General features: G+C 43.0%; 1 protein-coding gene across 1 annotated transcript; it reads left to right on the forward strand.

Moving 5' to 3' along the window:
* The first annotated feature begins 408 nt into the window (after window positions 1-408).
* On the forward strand, window positions 409-15,218 carry LSM6 (LSM6 homolog, U6 small nuclear RNA and mRNA degradation associated). Its single transcript, XM_090036348.1, has 4 exons — window positions 409-552; window positions 6,471-6,574; window positions 12,052-12,165; window positions 14,234-15,218. Exons 2-4 carry the CDS (start codon window positions 6,481-6,483, stop codon window positions 14,266-14,268), a joined length of 243 nt encoding a protein of 80 aa, XP_089892474.1. The 5' UTR covers window positions 409-552; window positions 6,471-6,480; the 3' UTR covers window positions 14,269-15,218.
* Window positions 15,219-20,989: the final 5,771 nt, after the last annotated feature.

Below are 20,989 nucleotides of genomic sequence, written 5' to 3' on the forward strand. Positions count from 1 at the left end.
CTATTTAGCTGGTCTAATAAAAGATATCACGTGCTTAAGCTAACGTGGCTACAACCGCCCCAGCTCTTCATTTTCACTCTTTATTTAAGGGCAGGAGAGTAGCAGAGCAGGGTTTCTGTTGCACAACCCCAGCCAGGGCTTCCCGGGAGCCATCCTGGGGCTCACCCTGTGAAGCAGCTTGGAAAGGATCCCAGGGTGCCACTGGGCGAGGGCACCCTGGCTGAGCACCCCTGAACTAAGGAGACTTTCTGGACTGAGCTGAGTTGCAGTGCGTAGAGCCCAGGACAGCAAAGCAACAGCAGAGCCTGCAAGAGCGCACTCCAGGGTGGAGGGGGAAGGGCTTTCAAATGGGCAGATCCCTGGGAGCGGGGGCGGGGCCCTGCAGAGCTTAACGCGGGCGGCTCCACGAGCTGGCCCCGCCCCACATCACCAGCAGAACGCGTTCTCGTCCAAGCCGGGAGTTCTGGCCCCGGTGGCCCGCCGTAGGAAGGCATTGATTGGCTGCTCGCGCGCCCGGCAGCTTTCCTTGTCAGTGGGCGAAGCGGCGCGCGGGTGAGCGAGCTGGGGCGCGCGGGGCAGGGGCCGCGCCGCCGACGGCCAACGGCAGCGCACTGCCTGGCGCCGCAGCCTGGGCGCGGGGCGGGGCGGGGCGCGCGTGCGTGGCGCCCAGTGCTGAGGGTGGCGGTGCTGGGCGACGGCTCGTGGCGCGCTCGGAGCTGTGGCGCGCCGGGCTGGGCCTGCGCATGCGCGTGTCTTCGCGGCGGCGGCTGAGTCGCCTGCTGCGCGCGCGCCTCGTCGGGTCCTGCCCTGCCTTGCGCTGCACCGGCGGGGACGGGGGCGCGCGTGTGTGCATACCTCTATGTATGCGTGCATGTGCCTATGCTTTACATTTGTAAAGCGCCGAAGGGGGCTTTGCCCACAGCACAACATGCGGATCAGGCAGATTTGCTCCAATTTTATTTTAGGAAGGTGCATTTCGCTCCCCCTCTTCCCCCCCCCCCCAGCAGTGTCTGACGGCAGATCCATGTCCTACTCCCCAGATCTGCCCCTTCCGTCTTCTGGGACAGCCGCTGATAACTAACCCCAGCTGCTTGCTTTCCCCTGCCAGCTGCCTGAGGAGCTGCACCTCAGTCTCCACTTGGATCATCTCATGTGTGTGATGGAGGGGCTCTGGCTCTGCTGCTGCCTCTGTTTTGCTAATTTTTCTCCCCCTTTGGTCCGGAGGTGTCCAGCATTAGGTGCACAGTGGCCTCTTTGAGACCTGTGCAGGCAGCTTGTGACTGGCTCATGTCCAGCTTTGTGTTTACTGCTAGCCTTAGGTTTCTTTTAGGAGTTTGGCTTTCCCCTCCACTCTTTCCTCTTCAAATAACATTTCCTTTAATGCAGTGTTTCTTAGCCTGGGCCCTGCAGCACCCTGGAGTGCCTTGAGGCCCTTTTGAGGGTGCTGCAGAGTATTGGCACTGTTTGGTGCGCAGGCAGCATTCATACGATAAACATGGAGATTTCAAATAGAAACCCTGCGTCAAAGCCATTCTGCCCTGTTGTGGTCTTGCTGAGGTCTTTGCAGCAGAAGAATTGCTGTCTTATTTTTCTCTAGTCAAAAAATAGCGAGAGCTAAGAGCTGGCATTTTCCTAGGAGTGCCTCAGGTCTATCAAGGGGCACTTCAAGCCTAAAAGGGTTGAGAACCACTGTCCTAGCCTGTTTAGTAAGGGTTTATTCCCTGCTAGGTTAAGGAACCCCCCTCTCCCTGTCCAAAGAAAAATCTGTTGATGAAAAAAGTGGTTGAAAGGTTTAGCTGATGTCGAGTCACACCTCAACTTTATTTTTATTGCCTCTCATCTTGTAATGACTTCTTTCATCTGTGTTTATTTTCACATTGCAGAGTAGTATGTTAATAAATTGGTAGGGAATTTCATTTTTCAGCAACTTGTCACAGACCAGGTAGTTTACAAATTAGTCTCTGGTGTTCCCCGGAGCCCTTGACAGTAGTCTGTCTAGAGTTGGCTGTCTTTACTAATTTCCATTTTATTAGTGGAAAGCTTTGAGCATGTAAAGCAGCTCGGTATGAGTACATGGCAGCTGTCTCTGTTATAGGGTGCCTGTAGATGTGCTGGGACGCTGCTCTGACATGCTGGAATTACAGTGTGCCGATTAGCGTGCTCCATCCAGCCTCCATCTCTTGTGTATTGGTGTCCCCATGCTTCAAAATGGCAGTGGGGGCACTTTAATAAAAGTTTGTCAAACCGAGACCTGTTCTAATTAAAGCCCTTGGAGTGCTGCTCTAATTGAAGCACCCCTGCATCCCTGGACCACGTGTAAAAATGCCAGTAGTTCTCAACTACTGAAGAGGAAGAGAAATGAGGCATCTACAGAGCTCCCATCTACTAGTACCTGCATCTGGTCCATGGGGAAAAGGGAGTTAAGTAGCAGAGCAGAAAGTGTCCAGAGGAGAGAAGAGGACTAATCATATGTTGAAAAACAGAGGAGGAGAGTTTAAAAAAAAAAAAAAAAAAAAAAGTCTCTCAGATTTTTCTGGTTTGAAGGTAGAAGATTGTTTTTAAGTAAATTCCAAAAGACTCCTTCAGACTTCCAAGTAAGCATTGTCTTGTCCTTCCCCATCCCCTTTAGAACACTGACTTGGTGGGACTTTTCCATCACTAAAACTTATCAAGCGTTTGGAAACCTGCCATTGATTTTAGAGTTGTCACATCTTTCAGATTTTTGCAGTTGTAATTCCTGCAGCCATTAGAAGATGAGTGTATAATTCCTTGTGACCTCTATAAGTGCAGAGTTCATAGGAAGGTTCAACAAGAACACTAAGTAGTTATCTTGATAGTTAGCATCCTTTTATTTCCTTTACTGTGTCTCCAGCCTGCTTCCAGAACAGTTTGATTCTGGGACACGTGCATCACATGTAGTGGAATGTTCACCAAACAGCCACACTCCCTCCAACATTTGCCCTTACCGTAAAAGGATTAAATTTTGAGTGGCATGAGATACCACTGATGTAACATTTTAAAATAATTTTCTTTTATTATTGTGTGGGACCATTATTTCAGATGGTCTCTCATTTTTTTTCAGCACTATTTTCTGATCCAATGTCATAAGCCCACTTTGCCATAAATTGAGTTTATTCATTTTCTGTAAGGAACAAAGCATGGATAGCCATGAACAGTTACAGTACATAAAATACATTTCTCATATTACTTTTCTGTTGAGCTTTTGTGGTGTGTGAGGACTACAGGTATGTTATCACAATACAAGGAAAAATGCTCCATTGAGACACTAGGTTAAGGTGCTATCTAGCCTTTGCAAAAATGTGAACCCTTGATTGATGGGACACAGACTAAATTCTAAATCTTTGATCTCTAAGATATGACAGTGTTCAGAATTTTTTTGTAAAAGGACTGTGTTCATGCTGCTGGCTTCCATCAGAGTTGTACAGGCCCTATTCTGCTATGATGAACAGTGTTAGCATTGCTACTCTTCACTGAACTCATTTGGAAGTTCAGAATGTAGATGAGTGAAAAGTGGGTGGGTATTAGAATTGCCGTAAACTAGATACAGGAACGCAGCCCAGAGTTAAGAGCATCTTGGATAATTTTTTTATGGCTGTTAATGAGATATAGGAAGGGCCAGCTGATATTTTTTTAAACGATTAATATTATATGAGTGTAGACAGATCATTAAAAAATGTCTTCTACAGTCCAGGATTCAGTGTCACTGAAAACAGCACAGAGATGTTAAGGTGTAAACAGATGTTGCATAAAAAATCTTATGACAGGACAGAGGCCAAGCCAACAGATACACATGTACCTTGTTGTGCCACACATACCCAAAATTTGTGGTGTGATTTTTGTGCCGCTGTTTTGCAGCCAGTATCTGTTTGCTTTAAGGCAGGAATTCCCATTCCTGGGATGTGGAGGATCAGGCCTCTGAATCCTCAGGAATGTCTACCTGGGTTCTCTTGTTTGGGATTCCCTGGGTGCACATCAATTCAGTGTAGTCCCAGGCCTGGGACTGTCAATCAGCTGATCTCTTTCATTGAGTGAAACGTTGCCTGTGGTCCTGTCCACTGCTCCTATGGGACATGGGGCAAAGTGTTGCCCACTTACAGATGCACCCCGGGAATCAGCAGTCTCAGCCCTGGCACTGTGCTGGAACAAGTTCAGTCCTCTGGTGTGGTCCTGGGGCTGGGACCACCAATCAGCTGATTTCCCCCACTGGCCTTCCCTGCTTGCAGAGATTCTCCGGGGTGCATCTGCTATGCTAGTGGAGAACATATTGATCCTGTGGGACAACGGGCAATAAGTGGGACAATGGGTGATGTGGGTTTCACTTAGTTAAACAGATCAGCTGTGGCAAGGGGATGCATGATGTCTGTGTATATCCTTATATGTTAAGAGGGACTTTAATCTACATTTAGAAATACTGAGCCAGGTGAATCGCTATCTTTTTTCATATTACTTCTCTGAAAGCAGCCTAGTTTGCATTGTTAAAACGCCCAATTTTATATGAAAAAGTGTTGATTATACCTGAGACATTTACTAGACTGTGAAGCGTTGCACTTGGAAGCTAGTGATGAAATATGCAGAAATGCCTATAAATAAGTGTAGTCATTAAGGACACAGTCTATTAATACACATCAAATAAATGATTGGGAAGGATACTTTTAATTCTTTAAAATATTGTTCCTGCTAGGTTTGTATTAAAGTGAAACTTTGCAAATGGGAAGCCCTGATGCAGATCAGTTCTATGTATGATTTTTTTTTAAACTGCAGTTATGTCCAGTGCACTATGTGCAATCTATAAAAATACCATATGTACCCAATTAAAAGATGAGGTTTCTCCACCTGCCTATCTAATGTTGGAGGTGGGGAGGGGGAAAGGCCCCTTGACTTGCAATTGAGTGTGGGGGGTTGGGGAGGCAGCTGCTGTGGCTCTGGCTTTGGCCCTAACCTGGGGTTGAAGCCAGAGCCGCAGCTACTACTACAGGGCTAGGCTGGAACCAGTGTCCAGTCCCCTGCCTGCAGTAGTGACAGAGGCTGTCAGCAAAGGCAAATGGAAGGGCAGGAGTGGGGCAGAGACTTTGGAGAGATGGAAGAGGGGATGCGGACCCAAGGCTGCAGGGGGCAGAAGCTGTGTAGAGGGGGAATAGGGAAAGGGGGATCGGGGGCATGCACAATGGGGTAAGTAGAGGGAGGGGACAGACAGCTGGGGGCCTGCCTTTCTTACTGCCTGTCCCCCCCACCTCTGCACTGCATGTCCCTTACCATGTGTCTACCTACTACCTGTCTCTCATTGGTCCTTCCCCTGCCTGCCCTATTACTGTCCCCCTCATCTTGTCTCCCCCTCCTCCCCCCTACCTGTAGTAGTGCGGGGGGGTGGGGGTGAATTTATGATCTACAATAATTAGATTCCATACATGGAGAATTATAATAAACTTATACATTTTCTGTATGTAGAATCTAATTATTGGGAGGGGTCATCTTAAATTCAGGGTCATCTTACATTTGGGCAAGTAGAGTCATCATGACTATACGTGGTGGAAAGTACTCAGAACTGCTTTTCTCGTAATGATTTATGTACAGAAATGGTGCTAGCAGGTCTTTAACATGTATTCTAGAATGCATTCAAATCTGAAAAAACAGAGCAGTTGGTAAATAGCTTTAAAAATCTTAACAAGCCTATTTCCTTTGCTTGGGATGAAACATTCCCTACCAGACTGCAACCAGGTTTGGATGTCTTAGTAAATGTAGATGCTGTATATGTACTACTGTGCAATGGATTTAAAAAAAAAAAATGAACAGCTCTTGTAGAAAGAGAATACCTGAATGAAAGAATAAATCAAAGTGACTTAGAACGCCCAAAAAAACCAAGACCAGCTTCTCAGTTCAAATTGCCCCACATATATAAAATTGAACTTGTACATTATACCCTGTATTTTGAGATGATAATATTCTCCTTGATCTCTGGACCAGTTAATGACAAAGCTTGATTCTGAATGCTCACTCTAATTTTATTGTTTTGGGAGAGCAATTTCAGCCCATTTATTAATGGTTTGCATTATTATAATTGGTATCAGAAACTTTTCTTTAACAAATCTCCTTGCTCTTGCTAGGCAGCAAAGCCATCTCTGTATGTTAAAGGTATGGCAATTCTGTATCTTTTTTACGTTGAAAATAGTCATTAACAGTTTTTGTTCCCATAATTCTAGTAAGACTACTGTAGTAAAAGTTGTTATGAACTTTGTAAATTGCAGTAAATGAAATGGAAATTTTCATGCTGTGGCTCTAGTCTTTTCTCCTTGTTTTTTTTTTTTTTATCCACTTGGATAACTTTTCCCTGGTAAATGCCTTGAGAGCCACAAGTCTGCCTGTAGTTACTGAATCTTTAAACTCTGTATTTGAGTTGCTTATCTAAGTACTTTTCCCTCTCCTCTCTTTTTTTTCCCCTCCCAACCTACCAGGATTGTGAACATGAGCCTGCGGAAGCAAACCCCTAGTGACTTCTTAAAACAAATAATAGGAAGGCCAGTTGTTGTAAAGTTAAATTCTGGAGTGGACTATCGAGGTAAGTCTTTCCTTCACTCCTACAATAAATAAGTAATATTTAGTCTTATTGTTGATGAGAGGAAAAGAAATACAGTCTGTTACTTTAAAAAAAAAAAAGAAAAGAAAAAAAAAGATAATCCCATCATTTAGACAGGCAAAAAAACCTTTGTGGCAAGGTTAAATTCTTGGTACTTTTGTTTGTTCTCTGCGGTAATGTGGTTATGTTGGCCTTCCTCAAAATAGAATTGCTCCTATAGTAGTTGCTACTTGTGTTAGATTCTGACAGTTGTGTTGTAATGGTGCAATTTCCTTATAGTGACAGTGTATCTCAGTAATAATTAGGTTTGAGAGAGAGTGGGTAATAGTTCAGTGATTTGAAGGTACTGGTTGAGGTCTAAATTCAGAAAAGCGTGTAGGTGTGAGTTGTCCTGTTGATATAACAGAACTGGTCTTGCCATGCAGAGCCTTGAAAGTATCACATGACTGAGATTCATGTGACCAGGGTTGAAATCTGTGCAATTATTCACATACTTAGTCAAGCAGATACAATAGTTCTTTTTTGTTCTTAAATTGAGGGTTCACTTCAGTGTTTTGGAAAAATCCCACTGAGTTAGGAGCAAATGGCTCAGCAACCTCCAGTGGGATTCCTGCTGCTTCATCCCTTAACGTGCTTTTTAAAAACCTATAGCTGGTCCTTGACCTACCTGCATGAGCTATAGGGTTATGGCTTCCTTTCGTGGAAGGTAGATCTTTTAATGGTGCAGTGTCTCAGTCTCACCTCTGCAAGTTTAGGTTTGCCAGCTCACCTTTCCTGGAAGTAATGTCATCAGTTAAATGCCTGAAATCAAAATGCACATTTCCGATGTCTCCATTTCTTCCTGTATTAGGTGTTTTATTCAGTACTTCAACTATTTTAAACATTATAGGCCTAATGCACATTGCCACTCTTTATGAAGCTGTTACCTCCCAGGCTTCAGTTTACAGAACAGACAGGAGGCATACTGTGGTGTCAAAAACTGTGTGATCAGTGATTGAGTACAATGCACGAAATGTTCATGTGCAGCGTGAGCTGTGACCTGTTCTCGTCACTTCAGGTGACATGTTTTGCCACCTTTCCCTTCTGGAACAGCAAGGATTGACCAATCTCAGACTGGCTTGTTGGACTTGGCTCTCTTCTGTTTCCTAGTGGTGTTTGGCACTTGTATCCCTTTTTCCTCTAGGAGCCTGTAACAGGCCCCTTAAAATGATCCAGAGATGTTTCTTCAAAACAACACTTCTTTTTATTTGAAGGTACATAACACTCAGAGTACCAGATAAAAAAAAAAATATCTGCATACATTTTCAGTTGTCTCTGCTTTTTTTTCCCAGGCGGTTTTTTTTGGGGGGGGGTTGACCCCTGGATATCCAAGGGTCAAAAAAGATCTGCGGGGGGGGGGGGGGAATAGCGGAGTAGCACACGCACAGGCAGTTCTCCCTTGCAGCGCAAAGAACATCTGAACCTGCGGTATGTGGTGCTGCAGATGCGTTTGTGACACCATGTACCTCATGGCCGTGCTTGTCTGGACATGACCACTGAGTCTCTCCCTGGACTGCTGGAAATGGACCAAACTGCTGTAGCTTGTTTTCTGGGGTTGGAGCTGTATTGTAGTTGCTGTGGTGGTCCATGAAATATGTGCCAAGCAAGGCTTTTTAATTTTGATGACTTCTTTTATTGAACCAACTGTATAAAGTTAGGGAGGATCTTAGGTAATCCTTGGTTCTGTATCTCCCACCAGATTCATCTCCAACTTCTGTTTACAGACTCCTTCTGCTTCCTTTTCTAGACCAGATCCTTTAATGGCTTGATATCCCCTTAGGCCCGACTCTAAGATCCAAGAAGCAGAAACTATTGTTCACTTCAGAAGTCTTATCCTTTTGTTTCCTGTTTGCTTCCCTTTGATTTAATGCTACCCGGTCATGCAGGTTATATGCACTCAGATTACCTGCTTTATCCCTATAAAAAATACAGAACTTCCTCATTCCCACACTAATTCAAGCTGTATTTTTTCAAAAACTTTAAAAATATTTAAAAAAAAAAAAAAAGGAATTCAGGCTCTTGTATCTATTTCTGCTTCTAGACAGTGTTGCTAATTGTATGTTGTTTTGCAAATGTGGCTGTATAACTGCAGAATATCTTGATTTGTTGCCAAATGAATGTGCATATTAAAGGAGAGAGGGCTTGAAAATGCACAATCGTAATTGGTACATTTTAACTGCATGATTTGCATGCCTGTACTCATGTGAGCATGTATGGAAAACTTCATACTCAGCACAAAAGCAAGGCTGGGTAACCGTGACACTTAATGCTAGTTGTGGCATTAGAAGAGAGAAAATACAAAGGGAAGGGGAAAGGAGAGAAGTAAACAAGTCTGAATTCACAGCCTCTTTTGTTCTGGGTGTGCAAATACTACTATTTAGTATCTGCTGAGTGATACCTTTGAGAGAGACTGTCCACTTAAGCCTAATTTTTCTGGGAACTATTTTTCCCTAAGATTACTAAACTGAAAGAAGACAGCTGGAATAAAAGGAGTTCTGACTTCCATTTTGTTCATTTAAAGCCTTTTGCGCATAGCCAGTCAAGTTCTCCTGTTTGTGTAGAAATAGAGGAAAGAAAAACACGGGAAAATACGATCCTAAAACCATAAAAGTTGGCAGGAGACTTTAAATTCCCAATTATTTAATGGACGGTCTTGCAGTAATGTGGCTGAGAAGTGAGAATGTGTCCTAGAGGAGAGTGCTCTGCCCAGATATTTTTCCACATTGCTATTTTATAGGGCAGTTATGCAATTAAATTATAATTATTTTAGCTTGTGCTAGACCCAAGAAGTGTTGGGTATCCTCCAAACAGAGAGGAAAGTATGGTTCTAATTCTAAAGACATTATCATCCAAAAAGGCAAAGATGAGATTTAGATAACAAAGATACAAGAACCTCAGGGTGGGAAAGGTAAGGTGACCTCTTTACTACTTCCCTTAGTATGTGCAGTTAAAAATTACATTTTTCCAATAATTCCCAAGTTACAGTTCAGGCCTCTCTTGTTTGTGTGTGCATGTGTATATTTTTGCACTTGTTATTCTTAACATTCAGTTCATTCCCTCTACATAATTGAATAATTTGTTCATCAGGTAAATTTAAATAGTGAATAGAGCACTATGGCCCTTCTTCTCTTCCATAACTCCCTCACAGAAGTGAACCCCTCTTGTAGGACCCAGTTCAGTGTTATAGGAAAAAACACTGAACTGGAAGGGGCCTCAGGAGGTCATCTAGTCCAGGGTTGTTTGACCCTGGCCCAAATCTATCACCTGTCACTGTCATCCTGCTTGCAGCCCTCCCCCAAGTCCATGGAGATCCCTGCAGGCCATGCCCCTGAGAGTTAGACTGGGCATGCATGGTGGCATGGGCCTCAGTACCAGTGGGTGGGCTCTGATCTGGCTCTGTGCCGCCCATGAGGCCTAATGGTTGAGTGCCATTGATCTAAGCCCCTGAAAGGCAGGATTGTCCCTTTAGTCAAGAGCTTGTCTAACCTGCTGTTAAAAATGCCCAAGGACTGAGATTCTGCAACCTCTCTAGGTAATCTTTTCCAATGCCTAATGGCCCTCCTAGTAAGAAAGTTCTTCCTGATATCCAGTCTAAATTTTACTGAAATTTGAGGCTGTTACTCTTAGTCCTATCCCTTGCAGCCACAAACAATCTATCTTTTTATCCTCTTTATAACCACCCTCTAGATCAGGGGTTCTCAAACTGTAAGCAACTTAAAAGGGGGCTGCAAACTTCTCAGGGGGTACTGCGGGGAAGCAGTGCGCAGCGGTGGTGGGCAAGGGTGGATTGAGGTGGCTAATGTGTGCGAACTCCCTGTCCCCCACCACTGCCATCCAGCACTCGAAGTTGCCGTAGCACAAAGTTTGAGAACCCCTGCTCTGGTTATTTGAGGATTTATCAAATTCTCAGTCTTCTCTTCTTTAGACTAAATAATCTCAGTTCTTTTCAGTCTTCCATTGCAAGCCATATTTCCTGTAAGTCACATTTCCCATCATTTCTGCTGCTTTCAGTTGGACTCTAACCAGTCCACATCTTTCTTGAAGTGCAGGGCTGAAAACTGGAGTGGTAATCCAGCTGAGGCCTCACCAATACTGAATAGATTAGAAGGATCATTTCCTTTTGATTTGCAAGTGATGTTCCTGCTAATACAACCCAATGTGCTGTTGGCTTTTTTGGCAACAAGAGTATCCTGTTGGCTCATTCATCTTATGGTCCATTAACCCCAAGTCTTTCTGCAGGACTACAGCTTCACCAGTTGTCCCGCAGTCTGTATTTGTGTATAAAATTGTTTCATCCTAAGTACAGGACTTTGCATATGTCTTTGTTGAATTTCATTTAATTGATTCCATTTTATCAAGGTCATTCTGAATTATAGCCCTCCTCTCCAGAGTTTCTGCAACTCCACTAACTTGGTATCATCTGCAGATTTGCTAAACATGTACCCAGTCCCATCCTTTTTATTAATGAAGATACTGAATAATACCAGACCCAGATGTTTTGTTTTGTTTAAACCTGGCCTATTCTGATACCCTATATAAGATTGATTACCCTTTGGATACATCTCCAACGCACCATTCTGATGAAAAACTGAACCTCTTGTATAACCTTCCTCTCTGTTTATCTAGTTGCATCTGAAGTTCCATTTTAAGATGCACAGGTTCCACTTTAACACACCATTTTCTGGTAGATGCAGTGCTTTGGGTAAATTCGATGTCTTTTATTAAACCAACTCAAATAGTTGGAAAAATTCTTCTTTGCAAGCTTTCAGGTACAAACAGCCTTCATCAGGCTGAGCCTGAAAGCTTGCAAAGAAGAATTTTTCTAACTATTTTGGTCGATCTAAAAAGATATCAGATTGACTCAAAGAACCTTGTCTGCCTATGTCCTTAGACCAACACAACTACAACTTATACCCCTGAAACTTTTTGGTAGTGCTTCTGTTCATTTACATATTATCAGCTTTCAAAGCAGAAGTCATTGACTGAATAGCTAGCTGCTGCTCTATCGGTGATGAGGTTGGTGACAGTTATTCATTATTCATGGTTGACCTGTTTTTTAATTGGCTGAGAATAGGCTGCATGTATATGTCATTTTTCATCTATGTATAGTGTGGTGTTGTACAGAAGTATTCGGTATCACTATCCCATTTTATAGGTGGAGAAACTGAGGCATAGTGATTAAGTGACTTGTCCAAAGTCACCCAACAGATCAGTGACAGAACAGGGAATAGAACCTGGGTGTCCTGGGTTTCAGTCTACTGCCTAGTTTAATAGGTCTAATCAGATTTTCTCTACAGAGAAAATGTGGGTTTTAGTGTGGTCTGTTCAGTGAACAAGACAATGAGATTCACAGTTAACTGTGTAATTTTGAAATCTAATCTGTTTTAAATATTTTTTTAATTGGCTTTTATTGTCTCCAGGTGTCCTGGCTTGTCTGGATGGGTATATGAACATAGCATTGGAACAGACAGAAGAATATGTAAATGGACAGTTAAAGAACAAGTATGGGGATGCATTTATCCGAGGCAACAATGGTAACTCTTCCCTGGAATACTCTGAATTAGAAAATCTTATATATATGCAATTTTGAATCTGAGGCATCTGTAAGGACAAAATTAGGTGTTTCCTGTCAGTAGCCACATCGACATTCTTATGTTAAAAGCCTGGGTGATTCCCCTCCCCCCCTTCCCTCCCCCCCGTCTTACCTGGTGTATGTGTTCAGTTCCTAATTTCCCCTTTACAGATCCATGTTGGATCTTTCCCTTGCTTGGCTTTGTGTTTTAATTTATATATGCAATAGCATGAGGGATGAGTGGGTGAACAGGGTGCAAATCCTGGGCACTCGTTAAAGGGTGGGGGGTGTCTTACCCTGCTGTCCCCCACTCTCCCTCTTCTTGCAGCTTTCCAGTTTCAGCTCCAGAAGTGGTGAAGGAGGATGCGACCAAGGGAAGGGCATCCTGGGAAATGTTGTCCTGTTGAGTGGTAGCAGGCAAGGCAGGAAAAATAGCTGGAATTTACCCTGCTTGGAGGGGGGACACTATTTTTTGTTACTGAAAACAGTCTGCAAAAGAGGTGACTTCTCTTCTCAGCAGCAGTGAACTCTGTCTGGCTCTCTTGTGCCACAGCCTGTTGCCAGGGGCTCTAACTCGAGAGGCCCTGCAAAAAACATACAGGAAGCTGATGAGGGGTGGACAGTGAGGGCTGTCCTGGATGCACTTCTGGCCAGTTGCATGTCTGTGTGCATGTCTTGAATTCTTGGGAGACAGCCCTTTCTTTCCTGACCCCTTGGAAAACCTGCATTTTTGATCTCGTTCTCACAACTGGTAGCACTTTTCTCACCAGTTCTATTCTCCTGTACTTTTTGTCTGTCCAAATATCTCCTGCAGAACAGTTTACCATGTCTTGCTCAATTAGCACTGTATAAATTTATGGTGTTATATAGATGCAGATAGTACTGCTCCAGCCTCTTGAATGGTTATCTAGTTCTGAGTGCTGGCTACATTTGCTGTCCTGAACTTAAAAATGTGCTTGCAGGTAGCGATGTTAACATCAGTCAGGAAGATGACAATAATTATTAACACTAATACTTTATATTTATGCTGGGTGGAGTATAAGACACACACACACACACACACACACACACACACACACACACACACACACACACACACACACACACACACACACACACACACACACACACACACACACACACACACACACACACACACACACACACACACACACACACACACACACACACACACACACACACACACACACACACACACACACACACACACACACACACACACCCCCTCCCCCCCCCCCAAATAGATATAATCTTTTTTCTTTTAGTTTGGTTCAAGGGAAGTTATGACCTTAACTTCAGAACAGGGCAGGTTTGTGAAAGCTCTGAGAGAATAGGTTGAGCAGGGAAACGAGATCGCAGTTTGAGAACGTGTAAAATATTTCATTATTAACCATACTGAGCACCCAAGATGTAACTACCATAAATTCCTCCACCTCAGAGAAACCATTTTCTAAAAGGTAGTGAGTAACATAGCATTATCTTGGTACTGGCTAAGTGGATGGATGTGTCATAATTGTCATAATTTTTTTTTAATGAACTTTGCAATAATGTTTGGTTGAGAAAGTAAGAATCCTGAACTGTTTGTTGGAAGAGCATGTTATTTCTGACATCCTTAATCTCAGCATCCTAAAAGCTAGTTGCACTTTCCTGTCCTTGCCATTGTAGATAAGAGAAAGGAGATTGTTCCAAAAGCCAATCCCATAGAGTTCCTCTCTGTAGTCAGGGTCTGTTTTTGTGTAGTTACAGAAATGAAGCTACATATTTATTGTGAAAAAGTAGCCTATTAAATATTACATAGGTGTAACTTATTTTTTTAATATTGCTGTTGGAACCTTAACTTTTACATTTCCTGATTTCTCCTATAAAAACTAACTTTGGTTTTGTGTTAAATGGGATTTTTTACATCTTTATTTAACTGGTGGGATGAAAATGGGCTGTTCTGGGTAAACAGATTGCTGCACCTTATTTACTAGAATTCTGAAACATGTTCCACTTCTTCCTTTTCACAGTTCTGTACATAAGCACACAGAAGAGGAGGATGTGAAGATGCCAAAAAAGGGATATTTTGTACTGAAGAACTTTTTTTTCGCCCTGAATGATGAGACCTGTTTGATTTGTAGCTAGTGCTCTTTGGTTGAAAAATACAGCTGTTTAAATATTTCTTCATGTGCTGTGAAGCCAGATATACCACAGTGACTACTACCGGAAGGATGTTGCTTTTTTTTTTTTTAATGCAAAGAAATACAATTGCATGTTTTTCTGGGTGCCTGATTTTTGAAGAAATGCTTTGTTCCACTGTGAACAAAGTGAAATAAGTGTGTAGGGGTGGGGTAGAGAATGGAGAATATTTATTGCTGCAGTATTAATTGAACGGAACATTTTGGTCTGGTTGCAGTTTGAGAATAACCATGCATTATAATCTGGTTGCATTGGCAAAATTACCTCCTCAGTTCCTCCTGGCTAAATGTGAATGGCTTGGTGAAAATAACCTATCCCTTGAAAGAGGGGGAATAAGGTCAGGTTTAAATTCCAAGCTACACTAAGAATCAGCAGGGTAAAAAGTTCAGCTGCTGACTGGTTAAATTAGCCAAAAAAAGCCCCCTTGAATTGTGTATTTGAATCAGGGGATGTAACTGTTGACACTTCAACAATGGGGGTAGGGAAAGAACTGAATCAAATGGAAGAAAAGCCCCCAGGGTTAGCACTGTGCCAGCTATAGAAGTCAGTCACAAGTGAAAAGCTCTTCAGTTGGTATGCCAACGCAGCCAGCAGTCGCTTCAAATCCTAGCAACTTTATTCCAGATTGCAGTTACTTTTGTATTTTGGTTTTTTTTCCCCTGTGTCTTCTCTCTACCAGTGCAAGTTTTTAAAATAGAGTTTAAAACACTGAGTTTTATTTTAATACATCTGAAGCTTTGGTTGTTTTTAGATGCTTAACGGATGAAGCTGTTTAGTCTCCATGTGGGTTCTAGTTTATATAAAACACACATTGTATGTCCTGTTCATGTCTGCATTATTTCCACTCGCTGTTCTCTTCCTACACCACACACACATATGCCCATTCTTCAGCTACGTGCCAACCAGAAATGTGAACAAATAGATATCAAGCTCTTAGCATGTGGTGCATGTTGGGAGGAAAGGAATCACTATGCAAGCAGGGAAGTCAAAACTGTTTGCTTGTATCCCACAGCAACTCTGAGAGATTAAATCAAAGACCAGTGAGGTTTTGGAGGGCTCCTTATTAGCTTAACATACTTTCCACCCCTCTTTCTCTCTCTCAGAATTAAAACTATGTTTTATTGCAATGATTAAAATACTGATGAAAATCAAGATTGGAACACTCCACTTCAGTGCTTAAAATGCTTTCCTGTTGATCAGCATAAGACTATCACTTGGGGTAATATGCTTCATGCTGAGGTTGTTTAACCAATTTGTTAATGAGGTTTTTTTTTTCTGAAGCTCTGCTTTATTCTACAAGCAGTTTATGCTGTCATTAGGAACAACACATTTCTGAGCTGTGGTTGAATGAGCACCAGACAATTGTGTGAATGCAGTGTTGGCGCATACTTCTCAAATAATAATAGGTTTTTGGTGCAAGTAGGCAATGGTAATATTTCAGTTACCTATGGGAGAATAAGGCATGGTCTCTCTCTCTCTCTCTCTCTCTCTCTCTCTCTCTCTCTCTCTCTCTCTTTTCTTCCTTTAAAGACCAAGGAATAATTCAAAACAGTTATTTTGCAATTAATAGTTAACCTTTCTACATAAAATATTTCAGAAGGCTCTGCAGACCACGCAAAAAGAGGCACCACTTTATAATATGCTTCAATAATTTATCATTTCTTGACAAGGGCTTGAAAAGGGTCCAGCATGCAAGTACAAATCACCAATTTGCTCTTCTGTAAATGACTTCTTTTAAGAAGAAAATGGATGTGCCTCCAAGTGGAGCATGCAGTTTCTCATTTGTTTTGTAATGTGTGTGGAACTGGCAGGTTACTGTGTCCGTTCATTCACTGAAATTGCTTTTCAAGGTAACTAATTTTGTTTGTGTGGGTTTTTGGTTTTGTTTTGTATTATTTTTCCATCCCCCACAAAATCTGTAACATTTCATGAAGCTTTTATTTTTTTATTGTATTTAACTGAAGCTCCATTTTGGTAATTGCATATATAGAATTCTGTAATTGCAGTCCAATTTCTATATAGACTTGGCCCTGGATTAACTTTTAATCATGGTCCACTACATCTGAAATGTCACCAGGACAAATGATTTGTAATCATGCAAGTTGTCTGACATCAAAATGGCACTTGGCTGATACTCTGCACATCTTAACATTTTCTTATGTACTCTAGAACTGGAAATGAATAAAACAGGCAGCATTTTTTCCAAAGTACTGAAAAACTGTCATGTTCAAATAGTAGAGGAGATAAATGGATAAGCATTTTTGTGTGTGTGAGAGAGAGATGGTTATGATGTTCAAACAGACATTCAATTTGATTGGCGTTGTTTTTTTTTTTAAATAAGTGCTTTTTCAGAGTAACCCTTACAGAAGTGTCCAGAAGTCAGTGGGAATGGGATGCCTGCCTCCTTTAGTCATTTCTGAAATATTTCATCCAATCTCTCCTTTGCCTCCCTCTTTATAATCAAATAGCTATTGGTGAACGTCGTCCTGGTCTTTTACCAGGAATTCAAGTGTGTAGGATGGAACTTACTTTGTGCATTTGTCCACCTTGGATTTATTTTATGCGTCTGTTAAACTGCTATGGTCTACACCACTGCAAATCCCAGCTGCAAGTGAATCAGGCAAGGGTAGTTGGCTTTCAGGATTACATCCAAAACACAACCCAAACATACTGTTACATTTTTTTATGAATTTGATATGAGCGTCTTCTGTGGGCAGAAGGAAAATAGAACATGTGTACAAGCATACATACGAAAGAGACCAGAATGGCTCACTTAAATTGATTATTGTTTTTTAATACTTATAATGCTTAAGTTATAATGATACTTTGTATGGAGTTGTGCATGCACCAACAGAAATAATTTTTGTTGTTTGAATAAATAGTCTGCACAACTCTTCCCTGTGAGACACTGCTGATTCTCAATACTAACATGCTAATCCTTTGTATTAAATTGTAATGACAATCAGCATCAGAGTTGGTGAGGAAAAAATAGCAGTGTGACTTTTGTGGATTAAATAATAGCACTGCAAATTTAAATAACTAAATTAAAATACTACAGTCCTTTATAACCGGACAAGGAATGACATTTTCCACTGAACTAAACTCTCTTGCTTTTTATATAAAAGGAAATACTTTTTCTCTGGAATTAACATCCTAGATTAGCTTTCATCAGTTTTGGGTTTCTGTGGACTAATGCTGAATATGCCTACATGGGAATTATGAATGCGGGAAAAGAAGTCCCTGCTTTAGGAACAGCCCACATCTTTTTAAAGCTCAGTCATACACATAGAATAAAAGGATGTGCTACATCATCTTTCTTCCTTACTCTTTATTCAAAGTTAGATTCTAGGAGTGACTAGCAATGTTTGATTTTTTTTTTATCTCCCCCCCCCCCCCCCCCCCCCCCAAATCTCATGTAAGCACTGTTTCCCACAAGTTTTTAAAAAGAAGCCGGGTAAGTTAGCTGTGGTGTACTGCATCTCCAGAAATGAGAGAGAAAGGAAAAGCAGTGGAACAAGTCTTGTAAAGAGCTACATATTTACTAGGTGGAAGAGGGAGTTGGAGCTGGCAGCAGTCAAAAGCAAAATGACCATCTGAAGCCTGCAGCTGGCTTAAAATAAAATATCACAATTTTTCTATGGGCTTTTTCTCCTGCTACAGTTAGCACTGTCACTGCTGATGGTGCTTTTTGCCTTTGCAGATTTAAATGTTAATGTTGTCATTGGCTTTTGAAAAAAGAACTTAAAATCCCGGTCTCTGGCCTTGGCAAGTAAAAAGGCTTTTTAATTCATTTTCCAAACTTTTTTTTCTTTGAATTGATGAGATGTGCGTTCTGCATAATGGATGGAATATCTAGTAATGGCTAAAAGGTAAGTGCTGTGGGTAGATCATGAGTGAAAGTAATCTGCTGTGTAAAAGCCTAGGCCTACAACATTATTGGACTTATCAACCTGATAGCTAAGTTTCATGAAATATAAAGTGTGACTTAATGGCTTGTTTAAATTACTAAACCACTGTAGAATATAAAATTTTGCCTGGCACTATTCCAATCCCTGTCCTTCCCCCCCCCCCCCCGCCCCCCCCCCAACATTTCCTTGCATCGCCCCATTGCATTACTATTTCCAGTGCCTTTCCCAGCATATGGCTGAGATTAGGGCATGGTTGGTAGCTGTCTGGTCAATACTTAATCCCCAAAAGGCAATGCTGTTTGGGAGATACTGCCTTCACCATCTCTTCTGGTTGTAACATCCTATGGAAGGTGTATGCCTGCCATTTGTTGGAATTCACAGTTGGAGATTGCTGTGAGATAACTGCTGTAATAACGACCACAACAGGCTTTTTTCCATCTATGCTTCAGTAGATGATTGTGAGCACATTTTCCTGACTTTGCTGCTGGTAAACCATGCCTGTTTTTCAAGTAAAAAAATAGGCGGCAGTGTTGCATTTTATATTGGACTGTGTATTAAACCCACCCAGAAGCTAAAACTACAGAAAGCTGCATTCTTCTAAATAATGGCGTCGCTTGCTGGGAGCACATTGTACTTCTGGTCTCTGATCTATATTGTCTTCCTGCTGGGTTCCCTTCTTGTAAAAGCCACTATTGAAACAGGTTTGGGAATCATCGCAGACAGTTCAATGAAAACGTCTGCTCGCTGTTTGATAATAACTGACAAAGGACACAAGTTCTTGGGGAGGGTAAAGGGGTAAGCAAAAGGAATGGGAAAAAACACTACTGAGAATGTTACGAGGCTGTGATATGAGATACAAGGCAACAGTACTCAATCAACTGGACTGCTGTATGTAGTGACTGGAATTAAGTCTTAGTGGACTGAGCAGGATAATAGGGTTCAAGTATTATATAAGGAGATAGAAGTATTTCTAGGCCTTCAGTTCCCCAAAAGAAAATAACAAATGACTTGACAGGTTAGTTTAGAAAGGAGACCAAAAAAAACCCAGAACCGTGGTCTGGAGAAAGGAAATTAGGCTCTCCTGTTTACTCTTCCTGTAATACAGGCACAAGGGAAAGTCAGTGAAACAGGAACAACAAAATTAAAGCTAGTAGGGTTTTTTTTGTTTGGTTGGGTTTTTTTGCACAATTGTCCTTTGACGCTCCCACGGATTTTGAAATCAAAAGATTGGTAGGATTCAAGGAAGAATATATCATTTATGTAGACCAAGACATTGTCTAATTAATTTTTTAACTGATTATAAACAGTCAAGTTTTGAGGCTGCTCAGCCATTACTTGTCAGAAGTCAGGAAGAAATTCCCTCCCTATGCATCTTTTGGCATATATCATATCCCATACAACATGCCCCAGAATTAAGCTATGCACCTCATTTTTGAAAGGCAGAATGAAGGGAAGAAAAAGACATTTGCTTCCTGAGTAGCCCCTGGAGATCACATGGAGACTTACTTTTGCTTTTGCCTGACAAGCTTAACTGAAAGAAGCTGCTGTTACTGCATTTCCTCACTTATAATGGACACCCCAATTTCCAGCAGCTGTTTATTTGGAAAAAAAGGGTGTGGGTTGTATGTGAGAAAATACTGTATATCCGCTATATCAGGGGCAGGCAATTAATTTGGGCAGAGGGCCACTTAGTTTTGGCAAGCTGTTGAGGGCTGCATGGGTAGCCCCACCCCTTGACAGGTGCCCTGCCCCTTCGTCACCATCTTGGGACCAATGTTGCAGGGCCAGCACTGGTGGAGCCCAGAGCAGAGCACAGGCTGGCAGATGTCTGTGGAGCCAGGTTGGACTGCACCAGCAGGGAGGGGGGGAGCTGGCCTGGCTGCATAGAGCCCGTGCCAGCCAACCCTGTGCTCCTGCTGCCCTGCTCTGGGCACCGCTAACGCTGGCCCCAGGACCCCGGTGCGGGCCCTGTGCACTCGCGCGTTCCCAGTGCCGTGGTACAGGCAGGGGCAGCATGCAGCCCCAACACCCTGCTCCGCAGCAGGGAACAAACTGGTGCTGAGTGCAAGGAAAAGTGGCCCCTCCACTGGCCCGTGGCCGCTCCTTGCTGTCCTGAGCAGGCATAGGCAGGGCCAGGGTGGAGAGGTAGCAGATGTTTGCAGCTGGCCCAGGTTCTGGGTAGCTGCTGACGGCTACAGAGCCTAGGCTGGAGCGCAGGGCTGGGGGGCAGGGGCACAAGCAGGGCATCCTGCCCTGTACCTCCTGCCTTCATTTTGTTTTGAGCAGGCATAGGTAGCCCCACGCAGGCTGCGAGCAAGTGCAGTGCTGGGCATGGGGTGGGTAAGGGGCCGCTTTTCCCCCGCACTCAGTACCAGCTTGTAACCCACCCCTGCTGCAAGCCTGGACCCCACACCAGCTCTGGGCTTGCCTGTTGGGGCTGCACATGGCTGTGGCCCCCCCTAGCCCCTGCTTGCCACACCGGGCAGTGTTTGCCACCACTGCCTCTGGGCTGCCCAGTGCGTGAGCTCCAGGTGGGCAGCAGCAGTAAACGCTGCCCAGTGGGGCAAGCAGGGGGGCTGCAGCTGCTGCCACCATGCGCAGCCCCAATGGGCAAGCCCAGAACCAGCATGGAGCCCAGGCTGGCAGTAAAGGCGGGTTACAAGGTGGTGCTGAGGGAAG

The sequence above is a fragment of the Crocodylus siamensis genome, chromosome 2 (assembly GCF_052110815.1).
Source record: "Crocodylus siamensis isolate JL-2025a chromosome 2, ASM5211081v1, whole genome shotgun sequence".
NCBI classification, from domain to species: domain Eukaryota; kingdom Metazoa; phylum Chordata; order Crocodylia; family Crocodylidae; genus Crocodylus; species Crocodylus siamensis.